Raw genomic sequence first — 20,736 nt, 5'->3', positions numbered from 1 at the left:
AGCAGACTGTGAACATGAACATGGCTTGCCTGGACAGCAGACTCGGAACATGAACAACTCGTGTTTGAACAATCCGTTCCCACAATGCACCACCACAGCCCACACCACAGTGCGCCATCGTGTCGTCACCCCCTCACTTCCTCCCCCCAGTATTTAATCAACACGTATTTCTGGACGAAGGAGGAAACAACTTTCGTGTACATACGAACCTGGATAAATACATGTAAAAGCGGAAACGTCTTCTGACGTGTGGCCTTCTCTCTTGCTGACAGAAGGTGTCTGAGACACATGACACATGACACTGTGTGGCTGACAGAAGGTGTCTGAGACACATGACACATGACACTGTGTGGCTGACAGAAGGTGTCTGAGACACATGACACATGACACTGTGTGGCTGACAGAAGGTGTCTGAGACACATGACACTGTGTGGCTGACAGAAGGTGTCTGAGACACATGACACTGTGTGGCTGACAGAAGGTGTCTGAGACACATGACACATGACACTGTGTGGCTGACAGAAGGTGTCTGAGACACATGACACTGTGTGGCTGACAGAAGGTGTCTGAGACACATGACACCTTGTGGCTGACAGAAGGTGTCTGAGACACATGACACTGTGTGTCTGACAGAAGGTTTCTGAGACACATGATACTGTGTGTCTGACAGAAGGTGTCTGAGACACATGACACATGACAGTATGTGTCTGACAGAAGGTGTCTGAGACACATGACACTGTGTGGCTGACAGAAGGTGTCTGAGACACATGACACTGTGTGGCTGACAGAAGGTGTCTGAGACACATGACACATGACAGTATGTGTCTGACAGAAGGTGTCTGAGACACATGACACTGTGTGGCTGACAGAAGGTGTCTGAGACACATGACACTGTGTGGCTGACAGAAGGTTTCTGAGACACATGACACTGTGTGGCTGACAGAAGGTTTCTGAGACACATGACACTGTGTGTCTGACAGAAGGTTTCTGAGACACATGACACTGTGTGGCTGACAGAAGGTTTCTGAGACACATGACACATGACACTGTGTGGCTGACAGAAGGTGTGTGAGACACATGACACAGTGTACTGTGTGGCTGACAGGTGTGTGTGACATGACAGTGTACTGTGTGGCTGACAGGTGTGTGAGACACATGGCACAGTGTACTGTGTGGCTGACAGGTGTGTGTGACATGACAGTGTACTGTGTGGCTGACAGGTGTGTTAGACACATGACAGTGTACTGTGTGGCTGACAGGTGTGTGAGACACATGACAGTGTACTGTGTGGCTGACAGGTGTGTGAAACACATGACACAGTGTACTGTGTGGCTGACAGGTATGTGAGACACATGACAGTGTACTGTGTGGCTGACAGGTGTGTGTGACATGACAGTGTACTGTGTGGCTGACAGGTGTGTGACACATGACAGTGTACTGTGTGGCTGACAGGTGTGACACATGACAGTGTACTGTGTGGTTGACAGGTGTGTGAGACACATGACAGTGTACTGTGTGGCTGACAGGTGTATGAGACACATGACACAGTGACAGTGTACTGTGTGGCTGACAGGTGTGTGAGACACATGACAGTGTACTGTGTAGCTGACAGGTGTGAGAGACACATGACACAGTGTACTGTGTGGCTGACAGGTGTGTGAGAAATATGACACAGTGTACTGTGTGGCTGACAGGTGTGACACAGTGTACTGTGTGGCTGACAGGTGTGTGACACATGACAGTGTACTGTGTGGCTGACATGTGAGACACATGACAGTGTACTGTGTGGCTGACAGGTGTGTGACACATGACAGTGTACTGTGTGGCTGACAGGTGTGTGACACAGTGTACTGTGTGGCTGACAGGTGTGTGAGACACATGACAGTGTACTGTGTGGCTGACAGGTGTGTTAGACACATGACAGTACTGTGTGGCTGACAGGTGTGTGACACATGACAGTGTACTGTGTGGCTGACAGGTGTGTGAGACACATGACAGTGTACTGTGTGGCTGACAGGTGTGTGAGACACATGACAGTGTACTGTGTGGCTGACAGGTGTGTGAGACACATGACAGTGTACTGTGTGGCTGACAGGTGTGTGAGACACATGACAGTGTACTGTGTGGCTGACAGGTGTGTGAGACACATGACAGTGTACTGTGTGGCTGACAGGTGTGTGACACATGACAGTGTACTGTGTGGCTGACAGGTGTGAGACACATGACAGTACTGTGTGGCTGACAGGTGTGAGACACATGACAGTGTACTGTGTGGCTGACAGGTGTGAGACACATGACAGTGTACTGTGTGGCTGACAGGTGTGTGAGACACATGACAGTGTACTGTGTGGCTGACAGGTGTGTGAGACACATGACAGTGTACTGTGTGGCTGACAGGTGTGAGACACATGACAGTGTACTGTGTAGCTGACAGGTGTGAGACACATGACAGTGTACTGTGTGGCTGACAGGTGTGAGACACATGACAGTGTACTGTGTGGCTCTGTGGTCATTGACGTCCGCCTCCTCTAACGTGTCGTGACTTCCCGCAGCTTTCCTTCTGACCCCACACTTCATGCTGGGCATCCACAGCTCTTCTGTCTAGCTGTCAGGACGTGTGGTCACATTTTATAAAAAATCTTTAATATATATATATATATATATATATATATATATATATATATAAGGAAACACTGTGCTTCTTTTCCAAACGGCGCTATAAAGGACAGAAAATGTGAATTTGGACCTCGCAAATTTGAACCCCTCTCCCCTTCCCCTCCCCCCTACACACACACACATACACACACACACACACACACACACACACACACACACACAAGAAGAAAAAACAGAAGCAAGCCCACCATTTCAAAATGCTTGCGGAACAAAAGGTTATCCACCTTCTTGCTAGATACAATGCCAATAAGTATCTGTGTGTGTGTGTGTGTGTGTGTGTGTGTGTGAGAGAGAGAGAGAGAGAGAGAGAGAGAGATAGAGAGAGAGAGAGAGATTTTCAGCCTTTATTCGATGTATCTATTTTCTGTTGAAGTGATTTCTTCTGGCTGATTATGATACGAAGCGTGAAAACCACGATCCTGTCTTCATGAATATGAAAAACTGAAGGTCCCTTCCACACAAACGCGCTATACACATGTCTGCCTTTGCTAACCATTTTCTGCCTGAATGACCAGCAGTGTTGTGACGTGGAATCTCATGAAATGACGTAACGCCTGTGTACTTGATTTGTGTATGCATCCCCAATGAATGCATTGTTTGTATACATGTTTTATTTGGAATAAATTTCTCCTTTTTCAGTTCGTTTTTGTCTTTTTTTTATGTCAACACACACACACACACACACACACACACACACACACACACACACACACACACACACAGCTCAAGACTGGGGAATAGAAAGTGATTGAGCGAATGGATAAGTAGGAATCACATATCAAACCCAGAATTGTTCTGAACAGAAATGCAGAGACCCTGGCTATAATTATTAGAGAGAGAGAGAGGACTCAGAACTCAGAGGATTTAATGCACTAGGCCATATGCCTATGTCATAGGGACGAGGACACAAAACAAAAACAAAAACCAAAAAAAAACCAAAAGAAAAACAAACAACAACAGCAGCAACAACAACAAAAATGCAGTAAAAACAAACGCCAAAATCAAGTAAACAACATTGAATACATATCAGTACACATACAACCAATAGTACAGACATACACATACACAGCAGTGCGACTGATAATTGTTCGGTTAAGGAGGTATTTAAGTTTAAGCACGTTTTAACTTTTAATAATTTGATAAGTTAACTGTTATACACTTTCTCTAAATCCGAATGCCTCTTTTTTAAAGCCTCAAAAATATACCATGCAACAACTTGACAGTGTTTGTCACTGGCCACGTGTCTTTGCTCAGCGATGTAGGCTCTCAGGTGACTGGCCAGAAAGACAGATTATTTCGTTCTTCGTCCAGTCAGCTGGGCTGACGCTGCTTTCCTTGGTGACTTGAACCCAGAACACGCTGGGAAGGAGGATAGTGACGCTGACTGCTGCAGCGTTTGGAGTGACATCAGACAGGTGAGTTGTGTCCCCTAACAGACTGTGGTGAGTTGTGTCCCCTAACAGACTGTGGTGAGTTGTGCCCCCTTACAGACTGCAGTGCCTTTAGTCCAGTGGCCCCAGCGTCAGGCAGAGTGGATGGAGAGTGGGGTGTGACGTGTTGGCCAGTCAGGCAGAGTGGATGGAGAGTGGGGTGTGACGTGTTGGCCAGTCAGGCACAGTGGATGGAGAGTGGGGTGTGACGTGTTGGCCAGTCAGGCACAGTGGATGGAGAGTGGGGTGTGACGTGTTGGCCAGTCAGGCACAGTGGATGGAGAGTGGGGTGTGACGTGTTGGCCAGTCAGGCACAGTGGATGGAGAGTGGGGTGTGACGTGTTGGCCAGTCAGGCACAGTGGATGGAGAGTGGGGAGTGACGTGTTGGCCAGTCAGGCACAGTGGATGGAGAGTGGGGTGTGACGTGTTGGCCAGTCAGGCAGAGTGGATGGAGAGTGGGGTGTGACGTGTTGGCCAGTCAGGCAGAGTGGATGGAGAGTGGGGTGTGACGTGTTGGCCAGTCAGGCAGAGTGGATGGAGAGTGGGGTGTGACGTGTTGGCCAGTCAGGCACAGTGGATGGAGAGTGGGGTGTGACGTGTTGGCCAGTCAGGCAGTGGATGGAGAGTGGGGTGTGACGTGTTGGCCAGTCAGGCACAGTGGATGGAGAGTGGGGTGTGACGTGTTGGCCAGTCAGGCACAGTGGATGGAGAGTGGGGTGTGACGTGTTGGCCAGTCAGGCACAGTGGATGGAGAGTGGGGTGTGACGTGTTGGCCAGTCAGGCACAGTGGATGGAGAGTGGGGTGTGACGTGTTGGCCAGTCAGGCACAGTGGATGGAGAGTGGGGTGTGACGTGTTGGCCAGTCAGGCACAGTGGATGGAGAGTGGGGAGTGACGTGTTGGCCAGTCAGGCACAGTGGATGGAGAGTGGGGTGTGACGTGTTGGCCAGTCAGGCACAGTGGATGGAGAGTGGGGGTGTGACGTGTTGGCCAGTCAGGCAGAGTGGATGGAGAGTGGGGGTGTGACGTGTTGGCCAGTCAGGCAGAGTGGATGGAGAGTGGGGTGTGACGTGTTGGCCAGTCAGGCACAGTGGATGGAGAGTGGGGTGTGACGTGTTGGCCAGTCAGGCAGAGTGGATGGAGAGTGGGGTGTGACGTGTTGGCCAGTCAGGCACAGTGGATGGAGAGTGGGGTGTGACGTGTTGGCCAGTCAGGCACAGTGGATGGAGAGTGGGGTGTGACGTGTTGGCCAGTCAGGCAGAGTGGATGGAGAGTGGGGTGTGACGTGTTGGCCAGTCAGGCAGAGTGGATGGAGAGTGGGGTGTGACGTGTTGGCCAGTCAGGCAGAGTGGATGGAGAGTGGGGTGTGACGTGTTGGCCAGTCAGGCACAGTGGATGGAGAGTGGGGTGTGACGTGTTGGCCAGTCAGGCAGTGGATGGAGAGTGGGGTGTGACGTGTTGGCCAGTCAGGCAGAGTGGATGGAGAGTGGGGTGTGACGTGTTGGCCAGTCAGGCACAGTGGATGGAGAGTGGGGTGTGACGTGTTGGCCAGTCAGGCACAGTGGATGGAGAGTGGGGTGTGACGTGTTGGCCAGTCAGGCACAGTGGATGGAGAGTGGGGTGTGACGTGTTGGCCAGGTCCTGTCTAATTCAGCGAATCGACATTGTCGTGCACAGATAAAACAATATTGCCATCAGATGTTGTAACCCAGTTCCAGTGTTTTTCGACAAATTTGAAGGTAATTTCAATCACTTTTGAGAAAGCGTTATTTTACTCAGTTTTCTTTAGACATATTCAGTCGTTTAACCAAGCTGCAGCCATCTTGTTGGGTACGAAAAAGGCGTCTGTAATGACACGTTAATTTAGTCTGTACCAAATAGCTGCTTTTTCCGTTCTTACGCCCCCCCCCCCCTTCCACCAACCATGCAAACGAAAAAAGAAAAGATTATGGTGACTTGAGACAAGTGATGGCTCGTGGTTGGGTCATTTCGTGTCGAAATGTGCCTTATTCTAAAATCGAAGTCGATAACATCAACGTCATTTCGTATATGCCTGCAATGCAAAACTCAGAAAAAAATTGCTCTGTCTCCCCCTCTCCTCCCCCCTCTCCTCTCCCCCCCCTCTCTCCCCCTCCCCTCCCCCAGTAGTCCGCTATAGTTCAGCCAGTGTACATTGCTCTGTCTCCCCCCTCCCCCTAGTAGTCCGCTATTGTCACGGATTTAGCGCATAAGGCCCCTCTTGTAAACCAGTGTCACCGAGCCGTGACGAACGTGATCACCCATGTACATATCTCACCTTAGTTGTTGTTTTCTCGTTTTGGTTTTCTTTTCTTTTTTTCCCCCCTGCTCCTTCTCTCCCCCTCCAATCCGTGTTGTTCTGTCATTTTAGCTTTTGCATGTGCTTAGCATATTCCTTGCACAGGCTCACTTTCAAGATTCCTCACTCAGTAAAAGAAGGTAAAATTTCACCAAACATACAGACATCAAGGGCATTCACTCTTCAGAACTTAACGGCGTCTGGTCGCCTCGAGCTTCGACGTTCTGCAGCGCGGATAGGGGGTATCTGTTCGTTCAGACACTCCAAAAAGATCCCCAGTGTCCCTCCGACCCTGTGGCCTCTCTTCAATGAGATGATGAGTGTGGAGGAATAGTTCCGCATCACCTGGAACTGGAAAGGACCCCCCCACCCCCCACCCCCAGTCTCTTTCAAATGTGTCCTCTTCACTCACCAGAGTGTAGCACCCGGACTCGACACCGTCTCTGCCACACGGTATTGCTTCCCGTCGACCCACCAGCTGCTGAGGTAAGCAGAAACATTAAGAAGATTGTTCGAAACCAAATGTCAGTTCTTCGTTGCATTCTGGTAAAAAAAACAAAAAAAACCACATAAGTTTCCTCGGTTATTTCTTCATTTTAGTGATGGTTCATTTTCGCGGTAGGCCGGTCGTTTTCGTGGTTTTTTTGGGTTTTTTTTAAAATCCTTATGTATTAGTTTTTTTGACGCGCCTAATATGTGTACATCATTATATTGTAAATATTTGTTCCCCCTTCTCTTTGTCATAGGATAATATAATGACTGTGTGCACACGTACGGGGATCCAGTTCTCTTTTTGTTATTTTATGCGTTAGATTTTTCACACACCAAGACGTGTGTGTTGCTGTTGGATAGGATGGATATCTATTCTTTCTTGTCCTTATTATTCCTTCATCTATGTAAACACGCAGTGAACGTGAACTTCACAGATAAAAACCTACAAAAGGTGGTGGTTTTTTTATTCTAATAATCCAAGCTCGGACCTTGTACTCAATTGTCTCGTTGTTTTCTTGCGCATCTCATTTCTTTAGCGCAGTTAGAAAGTGTATTCAAGACCAAAACGACTCATGTGCGTTGTCCTTTACTCGCTAGTTCGTATAATTTATTGTTGTCGTTTCCCCTTTCCCAGGTGGAGGTTGATCTAGGGGGAAATAACTGTTTTATGAATGCGTGGAAGTGTTTTATTCATCCAGTTTTTCTCTCCTTTAAAATATGTGAAAATACGTAACCCACCTGAGGGACAACAGCTTGTGTCCATTTATAAAATAATTATACGGTAGTACCATTGTAAGCCCCGCTGAAGTCTCGACGTCCCTCGGATAAATAGCCCTCTCCTTTAGCTCCATTCAAACAGTATCGTGAATTTTAGCGAACATTTTGTGTTGCAGCTGTTTGAACAGTTCTTTGTCCTGCCGAAGTCACTCCGAGGACCATGCCCCGCCAAACTCCAACCTGAGTTGCCCTGACTGCCACCGCATCAGTTGAACAAGTTGGCTGTGTTTTAGGGGAGAGGGTTGAGGGAATATGACTTTGTAGGGGCATAGTTTGTTCTGTTCGTTTCTTGTTTTGGTTTGTTTTTTTCCATAAACCCATTAGTCATCCATCACCCTTATCACCCTTTTGCCTTTGGGAAGTTTTTTTATTTTCCTCCCCGGGTAGTGGTATAGATTGGGGTAGTTAGGTGGGTGTAGCACTCTTTTCTATCTGTCGGCTAGCTGGCATACATTATTTTGTCCCGTTCTTTCTGCCTCTTCTTTCTGACATCGTGTGAATGCGCGAATAAAAGATGTAAAAATATATTTCATTTTTTAGTGGTCTGCTGTTTGTGTGCGAGGGTCGTCGACTTGAGGGAATCCTGGGTAAAAAAAACCCCACGAAACATACCTTAGACGCGACAAATGGGGCTCGTCTGGGATTCGCTCTGTGTTGCAGTGTTGGCCACCTCTCATACAGACAGAGCCACTACATTTTTTTTTCTGGTGTGTTTGGTTAGGTGAGTGGTTGGTAGGTTAGATCCTGGCTGGTGCGTGATCCCTTCCCTCCAGGATAGCATACTCCCACAGAGAGGCAGTCTTCAGAACCTCTTGCCTCTTCTTTCTGAAATCGTGTGAATGCGTGAATAAAAGATGTAAAAATATATTTATTTTTTTAGTGGTCTGCTGTTTGTGTGCGAGGGTGGTCGACTTGAGGGAATCCTGGGTAAAAAACAACAACACGAAACATACCTTCGACGCGACAGCTATAGTTCAGCCAGTGTACATTGCTCTGTCTCCCCCCCTCTCCCCCCCCCAGTAGTCTGCTATAGTTCAGCCAGTGTACATTGCTCTGTCTCCCCCCCCTCTCCCCCCCCCCCAGTAGTCTGCTATAGTTCAGCCAGTGTACATTGCTCTGTCTCCACCCCTCTCCCCCCCCCCAGTAGTCTGCTATAGTTCAGCCAGTGTACATTGCTCTGTCTCCCCCCCTCTCCCCCCCCCAGTAGTCTGCTATAGTTCAGCCAGTGTACATTGCTCTGTCTCCCCCCCTCTCCCCCCCCCCCCAGTAGTCTGCTATAGTTCAGCCAGTGTACATTGCTCTGTCTCCCCCCCTCTCCCCCCCCCCCCCAGTAGTCTGCTATAGTTCAGCCAGTGTACATTGCTCTGTCTCCCCCCCCTCTCCCCCCCCCCCCAGTAGTCTGCTATAGTTCAGCCAGTGTACATTGCTCTGTCTCCCCCCCTCTCCCCCCCCCCCCCCAGTAGTCTGCTATAGTTCAGCCAGTGTACATTGCTCTGTCTCCCCCCCTCTCCCCCCCCCCCCAGTAGTCCGCTATAGTTCAGCCAGTGTACATTGCTCTGTCTCCCCCTCTGCTCTAGTTGTCCACAATAGTTTGCAGTGCTGTACAAAGAGGCAGGGTGGTATCAGTGCTGTACAAAGAGGCAGGGTGGTATCAGTGCTGTACAAAGAGGCAGGGTGGTATCAGTGCTGTACAAAGAGGCAGGGTGGTATCAGTGCTGTACAAAGAGGCATGGTGGTATCAGTGCTGTACAAGAGGCAGGGTGGTATCAGTGCTGTACAAGAGGCATGGTGGTATCAGTGCTGTACAAGAGGCAGGTTGGTATCAGTGCTGTACAAAGAGGCAGGGTGGTATCAGTGCTGTACAAAGAGGCATGGTGGTATCAGTGCTGTACAAAGAGGCAGGGTGGTATCAGTGCTGTACAAAGAGGCAGGGTGGTATCAGTGCTGTACAAAGAGGCAGGGTGGTATCAGTGCTGTACAAGAGGCAGGGTGGTATCAGTGCTGTACAGAGGCAGGGTGGTATCAGTGCTGTACAAAGAGGCAGGGTGGTATCAGTGTTGTACAAAGAGGCAGGGTGGTATCAGTGCTGTACAGAGGCAGGGTGGTATCAGTACTGTACAGAGGCAGGGTGGTATCAGTGCTGTACAAAGAGGCAGGGTGGTATCAGTGCTGTACAAAGAGGCAGGGTGGTATCAGTGCTGTACAGAGGCAGGGTGGTATCAGTGCTGTACAGAGGCAGGGTGGTATCAGTGCTGTACAAAGAGGCAGGGTGGTATCAGTGCTGTACAAAGAGGCAGGGTGGTATCAGTACTGTACAAAGAGCAGGGTGGTATCAGTGCTGTACAAAGAGGCAGGGTGGTATCAGTGCTGTACAGAGGCAGGGTGGTATCAGTGCTGTACAAAGAGGCCGGGTGGTATCAGTGCTGTACAAAGAGGCAGGGTGGTATCAGTGCTGTACAAAGAGGCAGGGTGGTATCAGTGCTGTACAAAGAGGCAGGGTGGTATCAGTGCTGTACAAAGAGGCAGGGTGGTATCAGTGCTGTACAAAGAGGCAGGGGTGGTATCAGTGCTGTACAGAGGCAGGGTGGTATCAGTACTGTACAGAGGCAGGGTGGTATCAGTGCTGTACAAAGAGGCAGGGTGGTATCAGTACTGTACAGAGGCAGGGTGGTATCAGTGCTGTACAAAGAGGCAGGGTGGTATCAGTGCTGTACAGAGGCAGGGTGGTATCAGTGTTGTACAGAGGCAGGGTGGTATCAGTACGATAGAGAGGGTAGGGAGGGGAGAGGGGAGAGAGGGGGGAGGGAGGGCGAGGGATGGAAGGAGCGTGAATGTACCGGCAGTGGGTGGGGGATTGGAGGGATGGCGTGCATGCATTTGCCCTCTCCCCAGCCAGTCCACACACACACACACACACACACACACACACACACACACACACACACACACTCTCTCTCTCTCTCTCTCTCTCTCTTACTCACTCACTCACTCACACTCACACGCACACGCACACGCACACACTGTCACCTTCAAACACACAAACACCCCAATCCCTCCCCTCTGACGAATGTTTCCGGCCGCAGCCAGTGGGAGAAAGCCCCTCAAAAACAATGCTACACTTGACAATCCTTCAACCCGTCATCTGTACAGTACATCTGTTGAGCTGGCCTCATCAGCGGGGTGGTTGGCAATAAGCTGATCTCCGCTATCTGTCAAACCTCCACCCAAACACTCCCAGCGCACATGTCAACCATCCGGATCACGTGGCGGTGTGCACAGCAGCAGGCAGTAAGTCCACAGCTCCTGACAGATGAGTGGGGTGCACGGCGTCATGATGGACATCCTGATCTGTTGAAGGGCACTTGTTGAGTCAGCGGTGATAAGTTTCCCCGGTGAAAGTGACACTGGTCCGCGCCAATCACGCACCACATGACGACCCTACTCTGTGCTGTCTCTCACACACACACACACACACACACAGGATGTCGAAAGTCGCTGAATGTTGACCTGGTTCAAATGTTTTGTTTCCACACAGCCGTTCTTTTTTTTTTTTTTAATTTTTTTTAATACAGATCTGTCACTCACACACACACACACACACACACACACACACACACAGAGAGAGAGAGAGAGAGAGGGGCGGGGGAGAGAGAGAACTCAGAACTCGGATTAAGACAAGGATTAAGATTTTGGGCATGGCCCATTCTTCCAACCTGTCCTTGCTAATCTACATCAGTTACAATATCACATATATATTTAATGAAAGGGGAGAAGAGAGAGTTAAAAAGAGAGAAAAAAAGTCCTGCTGAAAGAATGATAAAGAACACACACACACACACACACACACACACACACACACACACACACACACACATTGATAGAAGGATGAGGGAGAGAGGGGGGGGGGGTGAAGTGGAAGAGAAATGTGTCATCAGTATCGACAACCGGATGACTAAAGCCACATTGTTATCATCAAATCTAACCACGACAGTTGTGTGACTGATACTTAAATGACTACTACCATCACCAATATCACTATACAACAGCTATTGTCACGTCATGCTGGAATGAAATGACTACTACCATCACCAATATCACTATACAACAGCAATTGTCACGTCATGCTGGAATGAAATGAATAAATTCATGATTGCACACAAAAAAGAAAGAAAATGAAAGAAATCAAACAAGCAAACGAAACAAAGTGAATGAAAAGAAAATAGGACATGATAAGAACAAGACCAAAACAGAACAAGGAGAAACAATAAAAAGGAGATATGACTTGAAAGTAGGTAGACAACTGCTCGTTTGTATGTATACACGGAGTGAGTTCCATTGGGATGCACCTGAAAATGCAAAACTTGTTTTGAACAGATCAATGTGGGTGTGTGGTAAAATGTACATGTTCGAGCCGTATCGGCATGAGGCTCGGGTAAGCGAGTGTACATATTGTGGTGCCAAGTTATTGTGCACTTGAGAGAGGGAGGGGAGGTAGAGGAGAGGGAGATGGAGGGAGGAAAGAGAGGGAGGGGAGGTAGAGGAGAGGGAGATGGAGGGAGGGAAAGAGAGAGGGAGGGGAGGTAGAGAAGAGGGAGATGGAGGGAGGGAAAGAGAGAGGGAGGGGAGGTAGAGGAGAGGGAGATGGATGGAGGGAAACAGAGAGGGAGATGGATGGAGGGAAACAGAGAGGGAGGAAGGTAGAGGAGAGGGAGATGGAGGGAGGGAAAGAGAGAGGGAGGGGAGGTAGAGGAGAGGGAGATGGAGGGAGGGAAAGAGAGGGAGGGGAGGTAGAGGAGAGGGAGATGGAGGGAGGGAAAGAGAGGGAGGGGAGGTAGAGGAGAGGGAGATGGAGGGAGGGAAAGAGAGGGAGGGGAGGTAGAGGAGAGGGAGATGGAGGGAGGGAAAGAGAGGGAGGGGAGGTAGAGGAGAGGGAGATGGAGGGAGGGAAAGAGAGGGAGGGAGGTAGAGGAGAGGGAGATGGAGGGAGGGAAAGAAGAGGGAGGGGAGGTAGAGGAGAGGGAGATGGAGGGAGGGAAAGAGAGGGAGGGGAGGTAGAGGAGAGGGAGATGGAGGGAGGGAAAGAAGAGGGAGGGGAGGTAGAGGAGAGGGAGATGGAGGGAGGGAAAGAGAGGGAGGGGAGGTAGAGGAGAGGGAGATGGAGGGAGGGAAAGAAGAGGGAGGGGAGGTAGAGGAGAGGGAGATGGAGGGAGGGAAAGAGGAGGGAGGGGAGGTAGAGGAGAGGGAGATGGAGGGAGGGAAAGAGAGGGAGGGGAGGTAGAGGAGAGGGAGATGGAGGGAGGGAAAGAGAGAGGGAGGGGAGGTAGAGGAGAGGGAGATGGAGGGAGGGAAAGAGGGAGGGAGGGGAGGTAGAGGAGAGGGAGATGGAGGGAGGGAAAGAGAGAGGGAGGGGAGGTAGAGGAGAGGGAGATGGAGGGAGGGAAAGAGGAGGGAGGGGAGGTAGAGGAGAGGGAGATGGAGGGAGGGAAAGAGGAGGGAGGGGAGGTAGAGGAGAGGGAGATGGAGGGAGGGAAAGAGAGAGGGAGGGGAGGTAGAGGAGAGGGAGATGGAGGGAGGGAAAGAGAGAGGGAGGGGAGGTAGAGGAGAGGGAGATGGAGGGAGGGAAAGAGAGGGAGGGGAGGTAGAGGAGAGGGAGATGGAGGGAGGGAAAGAAGAGGGAGGGGAGGTAGAGGAGAGGGAGATGGAGGGAGGGAAAGAGAGGGAGGGGAGGTAGAGGAGAGGGAGAAGGGAGGGAAAGAGAGGGAGGGGGGAGGTAGAGGAGAGGGAGATGGAGGGGAGGGAAAGAAGAGGGAGGGGAGGTAGAGGAGAGGGAGATGGAGGGAGGGAAAGAGAGGGAGGGGAGGTAGAGGAGAGGGAGATGGCGGGGAGGGAAAGAAAGAGGGAGGGGAGGTAGAGGAGAGGGAGATGGAGGGAGGGAAAGAGAGGGAGGGAGGTAGAGAGGGAGATGGAGGAGGGAAAGAAAGAGGGAGGGGAGTAGAGGAGAGGGAGATGGAGGGAGGGAAAGAAAGAGGGAGGGGAGGTAGAGGAGAGGAGATGGAGGGAGGGAAAGAGGGAGGGAGGGGAGGTAGAGGAGAGGGAGATGGAGGGAGGGAAAGAGAGAGGGAGGAAGGTAGAGGAGAGGGAGATGGAGGGAGGGAAAGAGAGGGAGGGGAGGTAGAGGAGAGGGAGATGGAGGGAGGGGAAAGGGAGGGAGGGGAGGTAGAAGGAGATGGAGGGAGGGTAAGAGAGAGGGAGGGGAGGTAGAGGAGAGGGAGATGGAGGGAGGGAAAGAGAGGGAGGAAGGTAGAGGAGAGGGAGATGGAGGGAGGGAAAGAGAGAGGGAGGGAAGCTGAACTGTGGGTGGGGAGTGGGGTAAGGAAGGAGGAGAGAGCATCACGAAGGACAGTGAGGGCTTTACTGTTTCTACCTAGCAGTGCAGACCCCCCCCCCCCACCCCACCCACACACACACACACACACACACTGCTCTCATGCAGCTCAACACCACCCCCAACACCGCACATATTTTTTAGTCCTAAAATCCCACAAAGAGAATAGACTGAAGAAGAAAGGCGTGCATACACTGTTTGTAGAGTCTTTGTTCAGACACTTGACAGCATGATACAGGTGTGTTGGTCTTTGTTCAGACACCTGACATCATGATACAGGTGTGTTGGTCTTTGTTCAGACAATTCTAGAGACAGCACGATACAGGTGTGATGGTCTTTGTTCAGACAGTTCTAGAGACAGCACGATACAGGTGTGTTGGTCTTTGTTCAGACAGTTCTAGAGACAGCACGATACAGGTGTGTTGGTCTTTGTTCAGACAGTTCCAGAGACAGCACGATACAGGTTTGTGGGCCACAAGACAGGTGGTGTGACACATATTTTCATTATTTCCACGTCACTTTTTTTGCGAGCAGGAAAAGGGAGATAACATGTGAAGAGTTCGTCTGCAGTAGCAATTTATCCATGTAATGATTTCGATGAGTGACATGCCAAGTATCATAATGGTTATGTTGAAATTTCGTTAAAAAAAAAAAAGACGACCCCTCCCCCCTGTGTGTGTGTGTGTGTGTGTGTGTGTCTGTAAAATGACGTGTAGAACACACTGCATACATGTACAACACACTGAATAGTGACATGCAATAACACACTGCATAATGAAGTGCAATGCACGATAAAATGACGTGTAGGACACACTGCATAGTGAAGTGCAATGCATGATAAAATGACGTGTAGGACACACTGCATAGTGAAGTGCAATGCATGATAAAATGACGTGTAGGACACACTGCATAGTGAAGTGCAATGCACGATAAAATGACGTGTAGGACACACTGCATAGTGAAGTGCAATGCACGATAAAATGACGTGTAGGACACACTGCATAGTGAAGTGCAATGCACGATAAAATGATGTGTAGGACACACTGCATAGTGAAGTGCAATGCATGATAAAATGATGTGTAGGACACACTGCATAGTGAAGTGCAATGCACGATAAAATGGCGTGTAGGACACACTGCATAGTGAAGTGCAATGCACGATAAAATGACGTGTAGGACACACTGCATAGTGAAGTGCAATGCATGATAAAATGATGTGTAGGACACACTGCATAGTGAAGTGCAATGCACGATAAAATGACGTGTAGGACACACTGCATAGTGAAGTGCAATGCACGATAAAATAACGTGTAGAACAGCGGTGTCTCAGTGTGTAAGGCCGCAGCACCACCCTCAATTCTTGTCACAGGAATAAGAAAACATTTCCTGGCCTTCAGAAACTGTTACATGCTGTAACCTCAGTCTATATTTCGTGGCCTTAGAAACTGTTACATGCTGTAACCTCAGTCTATGTTTCGTGGCCTTCAGAAACTGTTACATGCTGTAACCTCAGTCTATGTTTCGTGGCCTTCAGAAACTGTTACATGCTGTAACCTCAGTCTATATTTCGTGGCCTTCAGAAACTGTTACATGCTGTAACCTCAGTCTATGTTTCGTGGCCTTCAGAAACTGTTACATGCTGTAACCTCAGTCTATGTTTCGTGGCCTTCAGAAACTGTTACATGCTGTAACCTCAGTCTATATTTCGTGGCCTTAGAAACTGTTACATGCTGTAACCTCAGTCTATGTTTCGTGGCCTTCAGAAACTGTGACATGCTGTAACCTCAGTCTATGTTTCGTGGCCTTCAGAAACTGTGACATGCTGTAACCTCAGTCTATATTTCGTGGCCTTTAGAAACTGTTACATGCTGTAACCTCAGTCTATATTTCGTGGCCTTTGGTTTTCCGCACTCTCCACTGTAAAGGCATTCGTTTTTAATATTTCCAATAGACTTGGGTTTAATAAGTATTTCTTCATTTTCCAGTTTTTCTTTTCGTTTTTTTCCCATTTCAAAAGTTTAGCTTCCACTTTTAATGGACAATCCAACACAATGGTTTCGAAACCAGATGTAACTAGCGTCAGATCTATGTCATGGATTCATTGCCATCGTCACGTACACACCTCTCCCCATCACCCCAGCCATTGTTTGCACCCCACCCCTCACCCACTTACCGCGTCTTACTGCTGTCACTGATAAGTCACTGGCGGCTATATAAAGGGCTCGTCAGGCGGCACAGTGCGAGTCACGGGGGTGATATAAAAGGCTCATCAGGCAGCACTGTGCCGTGATTACTAGTCAGCTGCACCTCAGCTTTCACCAACAGCCGCAACACAGGACTCTCTCCTTCTGTCTGAGGATACAGCCTCAACACAGGACTCTCTCCTTCTGTCTGAGGATACAGCCTCAACACAGGACTCTCTCCTTCTCTCCAAGACACTACAGAGCTGCAACAACACGACACAGGTTCGTGCGTTTGGTGCATTGAAGGTGTTTTGTAAGTTGAGTTCATTTTTTGCCTTGTTCATTTTGCGTTTACTTCTGTTTTCTCCACCGGAGATTGACAAACGCTAACCAGCCACCAGTCTAGAGGAGGAGAATTGGACAAACACCAACCAGCCACCAGTCTAGAGGAGGAGAATTTGACAGAAGACAGAAATCAACCCAAACAACCCAAAACTATTTTTGGTCTGGTTCCAACAGAAAGAAAAGTGTAAACAACACCTAAGATCAACATCACAGTTTAGAACTCAGAAAAATGTAAACAATACCTAAGATCAACATAACAGTTTAGAACTCAATTAAAAGAAAGAGCAAACATAACTTAAGGGCAACATAACAGCTGAAAACTCGATGAAAAAGTTACCTTGATAGATATTTTTAAGTTGTATTTTTAGGTGTCCATGATTTCGGCACTGTGATTATGTGGGTGGTTTTAAGTATTGAGACTGGTAAAGTATCATGAAAGGAAGTATTGTGGTATTAGTGTACAGTATTGTCCAATGAAATGTGATGTGTCATGTATGGGGTGTTGTGTACCATTCTCAGCAAATTTTTCATTCAGTGTTTCATATGTATGATTTAGGAGTTTGATATTGTGCAGAGCAATAGAGCATGCTTTACGTAGTAAGGTGATGTATGGATTGGACTATCAGTCGTACAGGTGAAGAGAAGGGGAACCATGTGGAGAATCGTTGCCGTGTTGGTGGTGATTACTGTCACACTGGCAGTGGGTGTGACGTCACCACTGAAGAGAGACAGACCGGTGGCTGTCCACCCCAACAGACAGACCCACAGAGACACGGCACCGCCACACCCTCACTCCTCCCTGTGGGACACGCTCACCCACACACGGAACCGCCGCCAGCCTGCAGCGTGGAGATCGGGGAAGTTTGGACAGCTTCCTGCTGCTGTCGACAATAGGGGAGTGGCAGAGGGCGGGAGGGAGAGGGAGGTGGAGGCGGTGATGGAGGCGGTGATGCAGTGTAAGAACGTGCCGGGGATGGCGGTGGCGGTGGTAAAGGGCGGGGAGAGATGGGCGGGGGGGTTCGGGGTCAAGGACACGGTGAGCGGGGCGGCGGTGGACAGCGGCACTCTGTTCGGCATCGGGTCCCTGACCAAGGCCTTCACTTCCGCTCTGCTGGCCATGGCGCTGCAGCATCACAACAGGGCTGGGGCTCGGTAAGGGCTGTGCTGTATGGTGACTGGGGGACTGTGTGCTGTGCCGTTTGGTGACTGGGGGACTGTGTGCTGTGCCGTTTGGTGACTGGGGGACTGTGTGCTGTGTCGTTTGGTGACTGGGGGACTGTGTGCTGTGCCGTTTGGTGACTGGGGGACTGTGTGCTGTGTCGTTTGGTGACTGGGGGACTGTGTGCTGTGTCGTTTGTTGACTGGGGGACTGTGTGCTGTGCCGTTTGGTGACTGGGGGACTGTGTGCTAATAATAATGATAATAATAATGGTATTTATATAGCACTGAATCTTGTGCAGAGACAAATCAAAACGCTTTCGCACCAGTCATTCACACTCTAACTCATAACTCTAAAACTGTAGAAACTAAAGACAAGGAAGGGCAGGCAAGGGAGGCTATTTTGGGAAGAGGTGGGTTTTAAGACCAGACTTGAAAGAGCTGAGAGTGGAGACTTGACGAAGCGAAAGAGGAAGTTCATTCCAATCGCAGGGTCCAGAGACAGAGAAAGAATGGCGGCCAACAGTCGAGTGTTTGAATCTGGGTATGCGTAAACAGAGTGGATCCGAGGCCGATCGTAGTGAGCGAGATGGAGTGTAGAGGTGAAGGCAGCCGCAGAGATAGGAAGGGGCAGTTTTGTGAATGCATCTATAACATAGAGTGCTGATCTTGTACTTTATTCGATGTGAGACAGGGAGCCAGTGGAGATGTTGCAAAAGAGGAGTGATGTGCTCAGATCTTTTCTTTCTGAGGACGAGTCGGGCAGCAGAGTTTTGTATGCGCTGAAGGGACTGAATGGATGAAACAGGCAAACTAAACAATAGAAAGTTACAGTAGTCAAGGCGAGAGAGAATGAGAGAAACGACAAGTCTAGATGTTGCGTCAGTGGACAGATATTACTGGACGGCACTGATGCGCCGCAGTTGACAGTAGCAGGACTGACATGTCTGACTGATAAATTTTTGTATGGACAGTGGACTGTGTGCTGTGCCGTTTGTTGACTGTGCTGTGTCATTTGTTGACTGGTGGACTGTGTGCTGTGCCGTTTGTTGACTGTGCTGTGTCGTTTGGTGACTGGGGGACTGTGTGCTGTGCCGTTTGTTGACTGTGCTGTGTCGTTTGGTGACTGGGGGACTGTGTGCTGTGCCGTTTGGTGACTGGGGGACTGTGTGCTGTGTCGTTTGGTGACTGGGGGACTGTGTGCTGTGCCGTTTGGTGACTGGGGGACTGTGTGCTGTGTCGTTTGGTGACTGGGGGACTGTGTGCTGTGTCGTTTGGTGACTGGGGGACTGAGTGATGTGATGTATGGTGACTGGTGGACTGTCAAAACACCACCACCACCATCATCACCACCACCACTACCACCACCACCACCACCACCATCATCATCACCACCACCACCACCATCATCATCATCATCACCACCACCACCATCATCATCACCACCATCATCATATCATCACCACCATCATCACCATCACCATCATCACCATTACCATCATCACCACCATCGCCATCACCACGATCATCACCACCATCGTCATCATCATCACCATCATCATCATCACCACCACCACCATCATCACCATCACCATCATGACCATCATCACCATCGCCATCATCGTCACATCACAACATCATCATCATCACCATCACCATCATCGTCACCATCACATCATCATCATCATCATCACCTTTACCATCACCATCATCAATGTTACGCAAGAGAGTGAAAGATAGACTAGACTAAAGGGAGGCAACAATCATATGTGAGTTCCGTCTCATTCTCCCACACTCTTCCGTAAACAAAACAGACACAAGGTGTTGCCCCTGAACCTATATAATTTAACAGAAAAAAGATTCACAATTTGTTCTGCTTAACAAGCAATTAGTAGACAGACATACCACACACAAACGCAGACATCCGATTTTGAGCCTGGGGAATGCTGACTTCTGCTGTTCAGTGTTGTTGTGGGTCCACGAACTGAACAGTCAACACACATCACCTCTGGTCTTGTGCCGCACACACAAATTTCGTGGTTCTTTAGGACGTGTCCAGTCTTCAAGACACGTGTTGTCTCGAGGCTGAACCAGCCTCACCAGACAACAGCCAGGTCTGTCCCGCTCCAGTCTCCCCGGACTGGGCCGCTACCACGTCTCCTCGGACAGTGGGTTGATCCCGTCTCCTCGGACTGGGTTGTCTCTACGTCTGTCCCGGAACTCTGGGACGGTGTATTAAGACCCGATGCTCTATATAATTTCCACATTCCCCTTTCACCGAATTCATCCTTTTCTGTAGCCAGAACCACAGGGCACCAACAGCGAGACCTTTTCCTTCCAAGCCTCTGCAACAGATTGTGTGTCGCTGGCCAGTTGTCTCGTTCGTCATTTATCAGATGGATTCCCCCGTCTCATCGACGAAGACGGCAGTACGTCGCAGGTCCTCCAGTCCTCCGTAGAGCTTCCGGGCCGCTGGGATTGGGTCGGGCCAGGTTTTCTCTTGGAGCGCTTGGTGGAGCAGGCAGGACTGCAGCAGATGTTCTGTTGTCTGGCTGCCTGTTTTGCAGGGGCACTGCTCTGTGTCGCCGATACGGAGTTTCGTGTATAGGTGGTGTTTCAGGCGGTTGTGGCCTGTCCTGAGCCTGAAAATGGCTACCTGCTCTCGACGAGTCAGCAGGTAGTACGGGTCTGCTCTGTTGTGGCATGGATGCTGCTGCTTCCACTTTTTCTGCAGCTTGGCCTAAATGATGGTCCTGGATTCAGAGTAGTTGGTAGACCTGTCCATCTGCTCTTTCGTAGTGCTTTCCTTTGCCAGGGAGTCAGCAGTCTCGTTGCCAAGCACGATGCAGTGGGAGGGAATCCACTGCAGGGTGACTGTGTGAGTTGTGCAGAGAGAGGCGAGAGAGAAGGACAGATTGTAGAGTTCTGGATCTCTGTTGAACCAAAGGGCCTGCAAGATGGACAGGACGTCAGT

The 20,736-nt window shown here is 49.7% G+C and overlaps 1 protein-coding gene across 1 annotated transcript in view; it reads left to right on the top strand.

The window, feature by feature from the left end:
- Positions 1-16,321: 16,321 nt before the first annotated feature.
- Positions 16,322-20,736, top strand: part of LOC143298877 (uncharacterized) — a 17,883-nt gene continuing 13,468 nt past the window's right edge. Inside the window, exons 1-2 of the mRNA XM_076611881.1 lie at positions 16,322-16,541; positions 17,231-17,756. Coding sequence (XP_076467996.1) covers positions 17,257-17,756 — 500 coding nt within the window. The 5' untranslated portion in view covers positions 16,322-16,541; positions 17,231-17,256. The remainder of the gene's footprint in view (positions 16,542-17,230; positions 17,757-20,736) is intronic.

Source organism: Babylonia areolata, chromosome 24 (genome assembly GCF_041734735.1).
Source record: "Babylonia areolata isolate BAREFJ2019XMU chromosome 24, ASM4173473v1, whole genome shotgun sequence".
NCBI classification, from domain to species: Eukaryota; Metazoa; Mollusca; class Gastropoda; order Neogastropoda; family Buccinidae; genus Babylonia; species Babylonia areolata.
Note: the sequence above shows the minus strand (reverse complement) of the source record. Positions and strands in the feature narration are given on the sequence as shown.